Source organism: Amia ocellicauda, chromosome 20 (genome assembly GCF_036373705.1).
Source record: "Amia ocellicauda isolate fAmiCal2 chromosome 20, fAmiCal2.hap1, whole genome shotgun sequence".
In the NCBI taxonomy this organism is placed as follows: domain Eukaryota; kingdom Metazoa; phylum Chordata; class Actinopteri; order Amiiformes; family Amiidae; genus Amia; species Amia ocellicauda.
Window position 1 is genome coordinate 18,170,166 of NC_089869.1, and position 14,591 is coordinate 18,184,756.

General features: G+C 37.1%; 1 protein-coding gene across 1 annotated transcript in view; it reads left to right on the forward strand.

Moving 5' to 3' along the window:
• pcdh15b (protocadherin-related 15b) overlaps positions 1 to 14,591 on the forward strand; it is a 139,122-nt gene that overhangs the window by 8,284 nt on the left and 116,247 nt on the right. The window contains exon 2 of the mRNA XM_066693290.1: positions 3,266 to 3,331. Within this exon, the coding sequence (XP_066549387.1) occupies positions 3,266 to 3,331 (66 nt within the window). The remainder of the gene's footprint in view (positions 1 to 3,265; positions 3,332 to 14,591) is intronic.

The following is a 14,591-nucleotide window of genomic DNA, read 5'->3' on the forward strand; positions in this document are numbered from 1 at the left end:
CTTTTCTAAATGACCTGGGTGGTATTTTTTTCCCCCATTAAATTATATTCTTAATAGATTTTTGTTGAAGGTTTTCTCTTGATAACTAATTTGAGATCAGCATTAATAGAAACAACAGACGCTTTTACTTTATATAGAGTTATTCCCTTACAGCTGAGTGGTAAATAAAACTGATGTTCAATGCGTCAACTTCCCTTCTAAAGTAAAACCTTGCGTTCATTATTATAATGCCTTCGATATATTATATTCTTATTCTTTTAGCCGCATAGTAAAGATGTTTTTAATACGGTATTACAGAGTGCTGTATGCCGTACTCCTGCATATTATGTGGTATTGATTTCCGAGGTGATTACCCTAAATGAGATCCCTGCAATCTCTTCAGTGCATCTTCCTGTCAGGTTGTCTTTGGTTGTGGCTTGGCAGAATGATTGTTTCCTTCTCAGACTATTTAACTTTTTGTTGGTATTATCTCAGCCTCTCCTGGTGTTCAATTTTGATGACACAGCTGTTTTGTGTTCAGTTCAGATGCAGAATGATGTGGTCCAGTGCTCAAGCACGTAATAAACACGATAGTAGGGAGATTGTATCTATCTTATTCTGGTCAAGTGAAAAACTAAGTCATGGTCAATGCATAGATTTTTCTTGTGGGGAATTCCTTGCAAGCAGCGCTATTAAATCGTATTTCCTTTTTTTAGAATAGAGTTTTTATCAAGTTTTTACTGCTGTCTTAGTAACCTTCACACAATAATTGCTTTCCCAATAAAAGTAGAATTTTTAGTGATCTAATTCGGGCAATTATACTCTTGGGATAAAGGGGGAGGGTATTTATGAATGTGTTGGTGTGGTAAGACTAGGTTAACTTGGCATTTATTTATTCTACCCATTGTACTGTAACAGTGCCTCACAGAAATACTAGTTAAACAATGTATCTCTTCCACGAATTTGTTACACAAAAGAATGGAAATGGATGGTAATTTTAGGACTGAGCAAAAATAATGCCTCTGTTTTCTGTGTCATTTGTCGCACTTGAAAAGTTTTGAGAAAACAGTGAGAGTATGCTGTACACCTACAGCAAGCACACTAGGAAACCTAACTGGAGATCATTAGCTGCACAGTTTGACTTTATGGTTAGTAATTACCCAAGGCGAGCGCAGTCATGACTCACAAGGTGCTTTGTGTAGTTCTTGTTGCTTAGGTACAGTAAGTTAAGTTCTGTTTATACTACGCACTAAGGTTACCATTGTAGAAAAGACCCGATGCCATGGTTTTAGGTTTTGCTCTTTAAAAAAACTAAAACAAAAAACATTATTTTGTAGTAATTGTTTGGAAAGACCCTCAGGACTCGTATGAATATTTGCTATTTACATCACACTCACTGCCTATGTAAAAACTGGATTGTTTTCCGTTAGTATCCCAGCACTGGATGTCAGCTTCCATTAGCAGTAAGCAAAAACACTTCCGACAAACCTGAAGCTGCTGTCAATTACTGTGTTTTTAATTGAAGTGATGGTAGGCTTGATTCTTCATTTAACCCACACCTAAACCGAAATGGCATTCCTGACAAGATACCAGTAACATTTTCGCTGTTGTCTGAGTCATGATGTTATGCAGGACTTGTAAGCATAGCTTCCTGACGGGCTCATGCACATGTATATTTGATAGTAACAGTATCTGTTTTCGTTCGAGAGGCAACAGTTGTTAAGTTAGGTAAGACTGGAGCAGCAGCATATGGTCAATAAGACACCCAGCCAATGGTGATCTTGGTTTCAACAGGGTTTCTTAGCGTCAAGTAAGCCGATACTACCATTAGTAATTACTAAATCATGAACATAGCATCGCACAGGGTTGTTTTACAAATAATCTATGCAGATAAATGCATGGTTTCATTTTTTATGTATTTATATATTAGAATCAGCATGATGCTGATGTACACAAATGCACTTTTTAAAGGCTAGAACTGAATAAGGCAAATGATCTGTCAAAGCATTTTTTATTGTGTTTTCTTGTTTTCTGTAGTACTGCATTGGATTCTAGTAGCTGTTTTCTTGAAGGTCATGAAAATGCACCACCGCGAGTAATTCTCTGCATTTCTACTGATCTGTATCACAGTAGATATTGTAAACTTATACGGTTCGCTTTGTGTGATTTATGCCTAGCAATTTTCTTTTCTAACGTCCCATTTCTTATGATTTTCCCTTCTTTTTGTACAGTTTATGTTCTGAAGCGTTCAGACTGAAGAAGGGTCTATAAATCAAACTTATTTTGTGACTAGTCCAGCATCCTCTTTGTTGTCTTCCCAAAAAGTACATACCCTCCTGCTTGATATGAAGGAATGAGTTAATCAAGTAGACTAAACTGAAATTCCGTCACAGAATTTCTGGCGTGAAATGTTCTGGCCATTTCACTGGGAATGTCATCTGTACAAATGGGTCATAATTAATAATAATCTCATGCTTATAGTAATATAGCCACACTGTATGTAAGGGGATATTAACCTAAATTGACTGTAGGCAATATATTATTTAAAACTCAAACTTTTTCATTAAATTTAAGCTAGTAATCTTTTTGCTATAGATTTTAACTGTATGGATGCATCGTGTTTTGGAATGGTTCAGACTTTTCTTACTACAATTCCTTATGTCTACATTTTTTAAACCCCGATGGTTTTATTTGCTCCTTTGTTTTTTAATTCTGCATAAAGTGCATTACGTCTATCAGTAATAATCTACAAAAACTGTACATCCTAGTCCATGCTTGTTAGCCTTTAAAACACTGTTTTCATTATTCTTAAAATTTCCCTTTTATCTCCAGGGTGGTTAGTTACCTTTTTACATCAGCTTGCAAGCGTAAAGAAACAAACTATTTCATGCTTTTCTTTTCTTCCATCATTCTGTTCTGCTTTCTCCTGATGACACTAACTTTGACTGCAGATTGGCAGTATGAGGGTAAGATGGTAAATCTATCCTTTTCTAACATTTTCTTTTCTACATTTGTACTAACTGTAGTGCTCTACTAACACTGCAATTCATTCTGATCTTACACCTTATTATTTTTAGTGTCCATTTAACCACTTCTTGTATATAAACATCTATAAACTGTGTATTTGTATTGTCATAGTGGTCCTACATACATCGTGCTTTCTGTGGTAGTTATTTTACATGATTTGTAGCTGAGATATTCTACATATGTAATTGTATTTATGTTAATGTTTTTTTTTGTCTAGACTGCGGTATAAAGTAATTCACCACGTGTCTCTTACTTACAGAATGTAAACTCTTACGGACAGGCCCCCCCGCCACAATTGTTGCAATTGATGAGGAAAGTCCAAACGGTATGTATTATGTCTTTAAGTACAGCATTACTTGCAAGTAAATCTAATGCAAATTAAATAATTGATCTGATATTCAGGCTGTTGTTCATGTGGTTGTTTTCATTTTTTTTTTGTGCAAAATAATTAGTCTTTTTATCCACAATTTTCTGTGTTTTACTGCTTTAAACATGTAGAAAATGTCAACTTATCTGTCTATAGAATGTGGCATTCTAGTCATAGTTCAGAATGGGAATTGTCTGAATATCCTTTGTGTAGATATGAAAAAAACAAATTTCATTATAATATATATATACACTCACCTAAAGGATTATTAGGAACACCTGTTCAATTTCTCATTAATGCAATTATCTAACCAACCAATCACATGGCAGTTGCTTCAATGCATTTAGGGGTGTGGTCCTGGTCAAGACAATCTCCTGAACTCCAAACTGAATGTCTGAATGGGAAAGAAAGGTGATTTAAGCAATTTTGATCGTGGCATGGTTGTTGGTGCCAGACGGGCCGGTCTGAGTATTTCACAATCTGCTCAGTTACTGGGATTTTCACGCACAACCATTTCTAGGGTTTACAAAGAATGGTGTGAAAAGGGAAAAACATCCAGTATGTGGCAGTCCTGTGGGCGAAAATGCCTTGTTGATGCTAGAGGTCAGAGGAGAATGGGCCGACTGATTCAAGCTGATAGAAGAGCAACTTTGACTGAAATAACCACTCGTTACAACCGAGGTATGCAGCAAAGCATTTGTGAAGCCACAACACGTACAACCTTGAGGCGGATGGGCTACAACAGCAGAAGACCCCACCGGGTACCACTCATCTCCACTACAAATAGGAAAAAGAGGCTACAATTTGCACAAGCTCACCAAAATTGGACAGTTGAAGACTGGAAAAATGTTGCCTGGTCTGATGAGTCTGGATTTCTGTTGAGACATTCAGATGGTAGAGTCAGAATTTGGAGTAAACAGAATGAGAACATGGATCCATCATGCCTTGTTACCACTGTGCAGGCTGGTGGTGGTGGTGTAATGGTGTGGGGGATGTTTTCTTGGCACACTTTAGGCCCCTTAGTGCCAATTGGGCATCGTTTAAATGCCACGGCCTACCTGAGCATTGTTTCTGACCATGTCCATCCCTTTATGACCACCATGTACCCATCCTCTGATGGCTACTTCCAGCAGGATAATGCACCATGTCACAAAGGTCGAATCATTTCAAATTGGTTTCTTGAACATGACAATGAGTTCACTGTACTAAACTGGCCCCCACAGTCACCAGATCTCAACCCAATAGAGCATCTTTGGAATGTGGTGGAACGGGAGCTTCGTGCCCTGGATGTGCATCCCACAAATCTCCATCAACTGCAAGATGCTATCCTATCAATATGGGCCAACATTTCTAAAGAATGCTTTCAGCACCTTGTTGAATCAATGCCACGTAGAATTAAGGCAGTTCTGAAGGCGAAAGGGGGTCAAACACAGTATTAGTATGGTGTTCCTAATAATCCTTTAGGTGAGTGTATATATATATATATATATATATATATATATATATATATATATATATATATATATATATGAAGGCTCCATTGTTTTTCCCAGTTGGAAGCAGAGTGTGTGACTGAATTAAAGACTCAGAGAGGTAGAATTAATTCTGTGTGTTAAAAGAAAGATGCTATTAAAGGCTGTCAGTGAGTCTTCATTGTTGGTGTTTATGTATGTTTGCGTGCATGTGTGGGTGTGAGTATATGGGGGTTGGGGGGGTGCTTCATCTTTGAGCCTCCCATGGTCCTTCACTCACAGAGGGAAGCGCTCACATTGCAGATGGTATTCAGTATAGAATCGCAGCAGGGGGGGGCATTATGAAATAGATACTTTTCCTTTGTGGATTGGAATGGTGTTTCACTCGGAAGAATTAACAGCTTGTATCGGCCAAACCTGTAATCGTGGTCCAATATCAGCGATGCATTTGACAGGTGTGAGTAGTGGTTAGCACTCATGCATTTCCCTGTACAAATAAACATTAGAGTTTTCAACCCACAATGCTGTAATAATACTGTTCTCATGGGCTTATCTTATACACCAGCCCTGCTTGTTTCCCTTTTAGTTACATCTGTGTGTTTTGAAAGGTAGAACTTGCAATTAACAAGGTGCATAAACTGTGCTGTAATCCCCCACAGATATTTGCATAATAGGTTACAGTACCTTAATGAGTAGCGGAAGCAGACGATGGGTAGGGCCTATTCTTGTTTCTTGACATGATCGACAATTTCGTTTTTCATACCTTGCTATAAAGTTGTGTTGTCCTTCAGATTCCTATGGATAATAGATAATAAGCACTACAGTTGAAATTAAACTTTGGCTATGAGACTGGATTAATGCATTTCTTCGAGGCAGCTTTTTGTTTAGCGTTTAAAGAAATAAACAGTTCGTACTAAATGGCTGTTTGTGGGAATTTAATGAAACTTTGGCTCCTGTGAACACAGCCAGACAGAAATGCAGAGGGAACTTGCATCCAACTCACTTCCCCCGTGTTTCCGGAATACATTATTCTGTCCGTGAGTTATTAAAAATGCCAGAAGGGATACTCCGGTTATTTTGCTGGTATATATTACCAGCTGAATAAAAGTATGGATTTATTAGCTTATATTTAGATCTTCCTTCTGAGAACCTTTGGTTTTCTGTGTTACAGGGTATCTTTTCCGGTTAAAAGCCCTGTCTCCAAGATTTTATTTTTCATCTCGTGTATCTTGAACATGATACCAAGACTGTGTTAAGTGCCAATTTTATTTTAGTTTTCCTTGTAAATTAACTCCATGATTCTTAAAAAAAAAAAAAAAAAAAAAAGCATATCCACTTAATTCACATATTGAATACACTCAATTCCGGAAAGGAAATATGCATCTGATATTACAGCCCACTCTGAGAATTAAAAGTAGATGCATAGGCAATCCAATCTTTATTAAAACAAATTAAATACAATTTTCCTCTGTTTTCAAAATACGTTTTTGTTACAGCAGCATATTCCATCCAAGATCCATTTAGAAAACAGAGCGGAGTATTTGCATTAATAAACACTTCTTGCTTTCTGCTAATAAGCTTATGGATACACACTGTTTCTTTTTTTTACCAGGATTTGTGTTAATCTTCAGCGTAATCCAGTCATTTAATTGGGATATTGGTCTCCACTGACTCCCGTCTTACTTTTCTTTGTTTTACTGCTTAAGGAGTAATGCCGAATATAGAAGCACGTACCATGTGTTACCGAGCAAAGGTATTAATACTTAAAAGGGAATCTAACTTAAAATGATTGTTTTTCTTCTTCAGCGTGGGCTTTGTTCATCGTCAGTGGAAAAATAAAAACAATTACATCTAGTCTTAGATATCCATATTAATCACAGATTTTATTACTTGCACAAATGTTGAATGATTTATATTTCAAAAGTTTTAATTTCTAAAAGAATTCTGGGTCACTATTGTATTTCGATCTGTCATGTCCATATTTCTTTATTCATTAGTTATTTCTTATGTTTCTTTGCACTTCACGTATTTTCAATCTTAGCTTTTTATATGTCAAATACTGGGTTATTTTTAGTTTTCATGCTTCAACAAACAATAATTCAGACAAGAATCTGAACTCTAATAAACCTGTTTGTGAAGTTAAACTGCTGTCATATTTCAGTTTTATTATAAATGTTAGGAGTCTAAGCCACAATAACAGCCTACCTATGTTCAGGGCAATCCCATTGACTTGGGGTTAATGAACATTGTTCCCAAGCTGCATTTGTTCATGTTCATCCTGGAGTTATCCTGAGAATGACCCTGCCAAGTAAAGGAAAATGATTTTACTTCAAGCCACATTGAAGGATAAAATCTGCTCCTTAAAAGTTTCTGGTATGGCAAAAAGCTGTACCCTCACAGATGGCCATTCAAACACATCATCTTTGTATAGAAGAACAGTATAGATAGAGAGAACAAAACCCAAGAAGGAACCAGTTAAGAAAGGGCCTTAAACTAGATTTAAAAGCACTCAAGGCAACATAATCCCTGATTTCTAATGGAATTGTGTTCCAGAGATCAGGGGCATAACTAACAGTCACCTATAGAGCGAAGACGAACAGGAGGGACATGTAGCTGTATGGAATAATTGGAGCAAAGGTTATGGGTTATGGGTGTGAAGGGATAAAAGATCAGTTAGGTAAAATGGAGCCAAACCATGCAGAGCCTTGTAAGTCAGAAGATTAATTTTAAAATCAATATGAAAACTCACAGGCAGCCAGTGTAAAAGCTGCATAACAGGAGTAATGCACGAGACCTAGACAGGATTCTGCAAGATGAGTTTTTGGTTTGGCAAGTGTGCTACTGGAGAAACCATGAGAAAACAAAAGCATGAAGCAGTTTCTCTGTGTGAACTTAAACATTGAGTCATATGTCTTTATTTTATAAATTGCTTGATGAAGGCCACCCTCAAAAAGGTTCCACTTGTTTTTGTCTATAAAGATCTAAGTTGTAAGTTCTATCTAAAGCTTCTGATCTTATCCTCCCATCTTCTATGTGGTCTTCTTCCTGGTCGTTTGGAGGATTTATGAATTGAGCAGCCTTATTCAGGGGGAGAAACTTCTGCCAATATGTCTGGTCCATCCCAAAATCCCAACCCCCCAAAACTTAGTATTGGCCAAGACACATTGGACATGCCGAACAGGATATGAAAAACTGGTTTCTTTATTTATAAGTTATATGTTTTGTATGACCTGTTCCATCATATGGACATGTTTTCTCTATTTGTGCCTCATGATTTTGACAATAATTTATGCAGAGGTTTCCCAGCTGTCAAGAATGGAACAGCTATGGGCGGTTTATAAAGTTACATGACTTTTGCAAATAGAATAGGGCATTTATTTTAATCCAAACTCTGTGACTAAGGTCAGTTTGACAGATGCCATTCTCTGCTTATAAATATACCACTTAAGGTAGATTTTATCTAGGAGAGAAAACTGTTAGTTTTATAAAAAAAAGCTAATGCATATATCCCAAGCTCCAAATGCACTTAATCGGATTGAAGCGATTTCAATCTGGGGATAAGGGATAGTGGCTGTCTTCAGATAGTAATAGAAAAAGTAAGACGGCAACGTTGAGAGGACTGTTTTTTTTTTTTGGCAATGAAAGCAAATCAGGTCCATTTGTATCTGAGAGGCTGTTTCCTGAATGCTTGTCTTCGCAAACTCATGATTTCTGTCTAGGCTCACGAATAAGGTCATTTTCCTTAAAGCTTTTATACATTTTTGTGTGTATTGTCAAGGTAAATAAACCGAAGAGTCATTGAAGAAGACAAAAGCCAGAGAAGGCATTTCAATCGCTAATGTGAATTGGCTTCACCTCATCTTAAATTCTGGAAGTCCTCCTTCAAACGTAGCACCGGCTCTGATGGCATTGTGATTATTGTTCATCGCCGAGGGTAGATTACCTTCTCATTATGTAGTTTATTCACATGCTCGTGCTCTTGTGTATTTATGTAATCCTGGAAAGTGGCGGCTGTGCGATATGGAATTTCACACATTACTACTGTGTGTTGATGGAGGGGGCACGGGGGTCAGCAGCTCGAGTGTGCTATAGATTGCATGCCGAGGCTCACTGAGATATTCTGCTGTGCTAATGGGAAGCTATTGCAGAAAAAGAGCTAAATGGCTGAAGTAGGGGTTAGCTGATAAATGAAACTGGGGCAATCTGAAGGTCCCCTTGTATTTAGACAGCGCTGTCAGAGTCAAAGGTGAAGCAGGGAAGGAGTAAAGTGCATTATTGAATTGCCATCAATTGAAACGCCATGAAAATAAGCATCAAGTATTGATCTGATGAAAAGAAATTATGGGAAATGAAGGTAGTATCCAGGGGTTGAGGTCAGAAAACTAGTGCATGAGGAGTCTGAAGTCCAGAGGAAATTACAACTCTTTAATCAACTAGAGGTAGATAATTTATACTTATTAAGTGACTCCTTACTCACCTCTGTCAAAGTATTTCTTTGAACAACCCCTCGAATCTTCATTGTGCTACTTTCATTCATTTTCAGCCTCTCTTGCATTTTTTTTACAACCCTTTATCAGTGTAATGAGTCTCCGTGCAAAGTACAATATGTCTGTAGTGATGTAGATGGTATATTTTTAACAAACAAGGTTTCAGGAAGACTGTAGTGTTTAAATGGAGATCCTAACACGGGCTACGGTTGGATCTATGGAAGGAATGTACAAAATGGATATAGGAAATCGTGTAGAGCATTATATATATTCAATAAACTGCCCACTTTGTATTACTCTTGAAAACAATCTCCCAGATCTAAACATTATGCTCTAAGCCTCATTTCTTTTTTTTGGTCTGAATGCCTGGAATTCAAGTATATTTTTTTGCCGTGTGCTGACTGCACACTCGAAACGTCTGTCCTTACCTCAGCGCTTTTTAAGACAGTAATTAAGAGAAAGGTCAGTATGCCTTAAGTGCATTCTGCGGCAGGTACATGAGTCAACCAGTTGTTTTCATGTGTTTGAAACGGTTGTTTGTGAATCTAACTGGGCTCTCGGCTACCTCTGTCTGTCATGTTTTTGGCAGAGGTGCTCGGTGTGTACCTACTGGAAATAATTAAAAGACCGAAAAATGTAATTAAAGAATGTGGATGAAAGCGATGGATTATTCTCGTGCACCTGCCATTCCTCTGGATTAAAATGAATGAAAGGGAGATATCTGATTTATGAGAGCTGTTTCATCGTGTTATTTACAAATGGGGCTGGCATACCTGCTTGCTGAGCACATTTGTGCTAATGACTGTGATATTCCACCCCACAAGCCCTCAGTCCAACTCAGTCCAAGAATTTCATGCCAACAATTTTAGTAATTTATCTTGGATTAATGGGGGATGCATAGACAGAGGGGTTTTACCAGGCTCAGAGTAATGAGTCTTGAGTAAAAAGTTGTTCAGTCTATAACTTTGTTCCTTTAGTTGTTGCTATTTTTTATATTACTACTACTACTAATAACTACAAATAATAGTAGTAAGGTTTTGTTGTTCTGTCAGAAGCAGTAAATGTTGTATTATTTTACATGATCTTTTCGATGTGCAGATTCAGTTGCAAGACGTTTAAATCTCGATTGCTACGCATCTGAGGACAGTATTGAGTGGAAAATGTTGAATGGGAATAATAGTCTTAAATTGCATCTGATAGCTGCTAACATCACTCTGTCTAAATGTGATGTATTTAGTCAAAATCATTTATGTAGGAGTAGAACCTGATAAAGAAACTGTAGGTAAGGGCAGAATAGGGGTGATCTGAGTGTTGTTTTATTAAAGAAAATGTGTCAAACTTTATTTTATCATACTTTTACCAGTTGAGCCATTTCCATTTCTTTATGATAGTCTTCTATATTTGATCAATAGCTATAGGTTTCCTGTTCAACAGCTTTGTTTTCTGTTTATTCTATCAAACAATACATTCTCTGTTCATTCGTGATTTCTTCATTTCAAATGCTGTTAACATTTTTCTTATTTGTTTGTTTCACTAAAGTCTGGGCATCAGAAATCAGCATAAGGTTGCCATTAGTGAATCTGTAAAGAAGATGAGAGTTTCAGTAGAGAAGTCAATAATACATATGTGGAAAATAACATACATCTAGGATTTAACAATTGGTTTCTTACAAATATTGTTTTCCAATTAAAATACTTTTTAATTTCATCCAGGTCTTTTTTATTGCAGTAAATTTTGGACCAGTTATCATTTGTCAGGTAGTATTTGAAGCTAAAGATTTAATGTACTATTATTCAAAACAAGAATTGGTCAGTGTAGTAAACTATAAAGCCTTAAAGGAATTAATAAGAAAATAGGAAACATGATCATTCTAAACCAAGTTAATGACAAGAATGTCTCTTTTCATTCGGGTTTCTTTGTGATCTTCTAGGCACGCAATAGTGGTATTTACAATATTGCCGACTACCTTACAGGCACTTTCTCTGTGCTTGATCCTGCAAATAGGCTGTTAAGAAAACGTGTGGCAGTTGGGATTAGAAAGAATGCAGGATAGACTGAATGTGACAGACTAAAGAAGACTGAAACTAAGCATCTTGAGTAAGCAGGAGGAGAGGAGCCAGGACGGCTACTTGCTTTTCCACACAATTGAAAACAAATTTGACATTGGATGACCTGGAACAGTGGTTCAAGCATATATCCATTACTTGGAGGAAAATCACCATGTGTGTGTTTTCTGTGTACCCGCGAGAGAGGGTTTGATAGATGCCTGGGAGTGTACGCATTCTCCTGAACGCTGTCTTGGGTGATGACATTGCAGCACACATGGGAAGTTCTCATTTGTTGTCAGAATAAAATAAAAAAGGAAATGGAAAACTTCTACTATAATGACTATAAGGACAATAAGGAAATAACGCAACCGCTTGTGCATTTCAGAAAACCTAGATTAAAAGGATGGGTGATGTATTTTCTCTGAAGAACAAAGGAAGAACTTTGAATATTGATTCATTTAGGGAAGGTTCACAAACGTCACAAAATATATAACATTTTGATAATTTCTCAGAAGGCAAGAGTCTCCCACACCACCATGCGGGTTGTTGGTAATATCCTCGACTCAAAAGATAGCATTTGCCATAAATTGTGGTGTCCGTAAAGCACAGCAAATAGTCCATCAAGTATAATAGTTGCCTCATAAAGCATCACCAAATTGGAGTGTAACACAAGACAAAAGTGGAGGACAATGCTGCCTGTTAGAGACGTTTTAAACATATTTTCAGCCGCAGTAATATCTAACAACATGTGGTGTGGTGTCTTTGTATTATATGGGTCATTATTTATGTGCAACCTATAATCAGTGCAATTTCTATTGACTTGAGATTAGTAGTAATGTGCAGGACCGCTGTGAAATAGCAGTTTGTGTTCATAAGCAGACAAAAACACGTATACTCATTCTGATTTTCCTGCTGTTGTGGTACAGGATACGCAACGGGTTAAAATGTTACTTTCTCTGTAAACCTAGGAGAGCAAGGTTGTTGCAGGAGAAAAATAAACCAAGGGTCCTAGGTTCATGTTTTGTAATAAGCGCAAAACTGAAAGACAGTCAGCGCTGTTGGGGTTTGTTAGCAATCTCATTGAAATACATAGAAAGCAACCAAGCAGACAGTCTTCAGAGTCCTTGATCTCGGCGGTTATGACTAAGGTCCAGAAACGTATTACAGAATCCCTCCAGTTTTTTCGGTTGTCCAGTACAGTGAAGAAAGAGCTAGAATTCATATAAGCATTTTTAATATTATGTGTGTCTTCTGTCACATGTAATAAAATCCATACCAGCTCCCTCCTGCTCTCTGCCAGCAACCCTGAAAGCAAACGCTGTTCCCTATCGTCACGAACTTCAAATCATGTCACTCACTCTCACTCCTGCTTGAAATTCACAAATCCACTCCTCTTACTTTGATGGCTTAAGTGGCAGTTTGCAGTGTCTGCATTACTATCCGTTGTATCGCAGGCCCCCGTTTCTCACCGTGAGGAATTGGCCCATGAGGTATAATTTGATTTACAGTAACAGAAGCATTTTTGTGAAACACGGCTTCACCATACTCTCAGTAATGAAATATAATTCTCACCTGCTCTTAGAAATAAAATGAACATGCACATCTTAAACCTCCAGCCAAACTGTTTTCACCACTTCTGTACCTAACATTGATATAAAGCAACTTTTGTAGCACACCACCTTTATCCTTGTCACAACTTTTTAGTACTTTGAAGTCACAGAGATTAGTATCATGTCCTCCGTGTGATTTCAAATTAATTATAAAAAGGATTGACACCTAATGATCTCTGACAACACTGCTTAGGTGGCACCGCTAACCTCCCCTAGGCCCTCTCAGGAAACTGATATTTAATTTGAAGCTGAAGGGAACAATACCTGGTCAACGTTTTTTTGAGAAAGGCAAGGGATAGCTGATACTACAGAGCACTATAGCTTCTCAGTGTCTCTCGTGAATGTTTAGCCTCAGGTGCTAACAGATGGTTTTAATTTTGCAAGTTAATAAAGGCTCTGATTGTGTCCTGTCACTTTATGAATCATTGTAGCTGTACATCCATCTAAACAGTCCTGTTTGGATTTGCTCTACTTCATATTCTCCTGAGCCAGAGGAAGTCTAGTCCGTCTCTGAAGGAACAAGCCAACGTTCTTTCTTTTTTTCTCTACTCTTTCTCTGAAGAAAAGTGGTGTTCCCGCAATTTGAAATACATGCTTCGTTTGCTGTCAAGAAAGAGATGTTGCGTAGCTTGAATATCAATGAACGCAGATGAGGCTGCGTCTGTACATTACCACACTGAATCATCTAAGTGTATTTTAAGCATCATTAGGATACCTTCTCTAATATCAATTTGATGTTATTGACCAAATTAAATTCTGTTCATTAGTATTCTGCGCACTCGGAGATAATAATTTAAACATTTTAACTAACGTTTGATGCCAGTTATATTTTAATATGGAATTTGAAAAGCAGTAGACCACTTAAAAATATATATATTTTTTTTAAAAGAAGCTTGTAGTTCTCGATCCAAATGTGAAATCATGCTACTAATAGAATATATCATGTTAGATGCTCTTCCTATTGACACTAATTAGGTGAATTCCTTTTCTGGGAACTTTTTTTTATAACTTTTTGTATATTTATGTAGTTTTCTTTTAGACATTTTCTTTGGTGTTTGGTATTTCTAGGAACAGGTATTCTTACCTGCCTTTTAATATTCCTTGTGCTGACTCTATTCAATGCAAGCCCATTAAGTGTGAGACGGATTCCTTGCATTTTACCAATGAGTTGAAAGAGCTTTCAATCAACACTACAATAAATGACGCACAGAGACAGATCCCATGTTAATTGCTCTATATTCCCAATATTATAAAAAGGGCCCTTTTACCAATCTCCCAAATGAACCATCCATTTAATTATTTATGAATTTTCTTCTTTTTTTTCCTCCCTCTCTCTCTTCGCCAGTTTAACAAGGTTGTCTTCAAACAGACTAATAATCTCTTTGTTTTTTGAAGCTGGCAGTATGAGGTAACTACTTCTCTGTACACACTGACTGACGCAGTAATTGGTTTGGTTTTAAGGATTATTTGCTTGCAAACAATTCTTGAGCTTGTTCTTTTCACTATGTTATCAAAGGCTTTAATGCAGAAATAATCATGTTAATTAAGACATTTGAGGTGGTTGGGTTTGTCAAAGGGTGAATGGCAAAATAGCAAAGCCC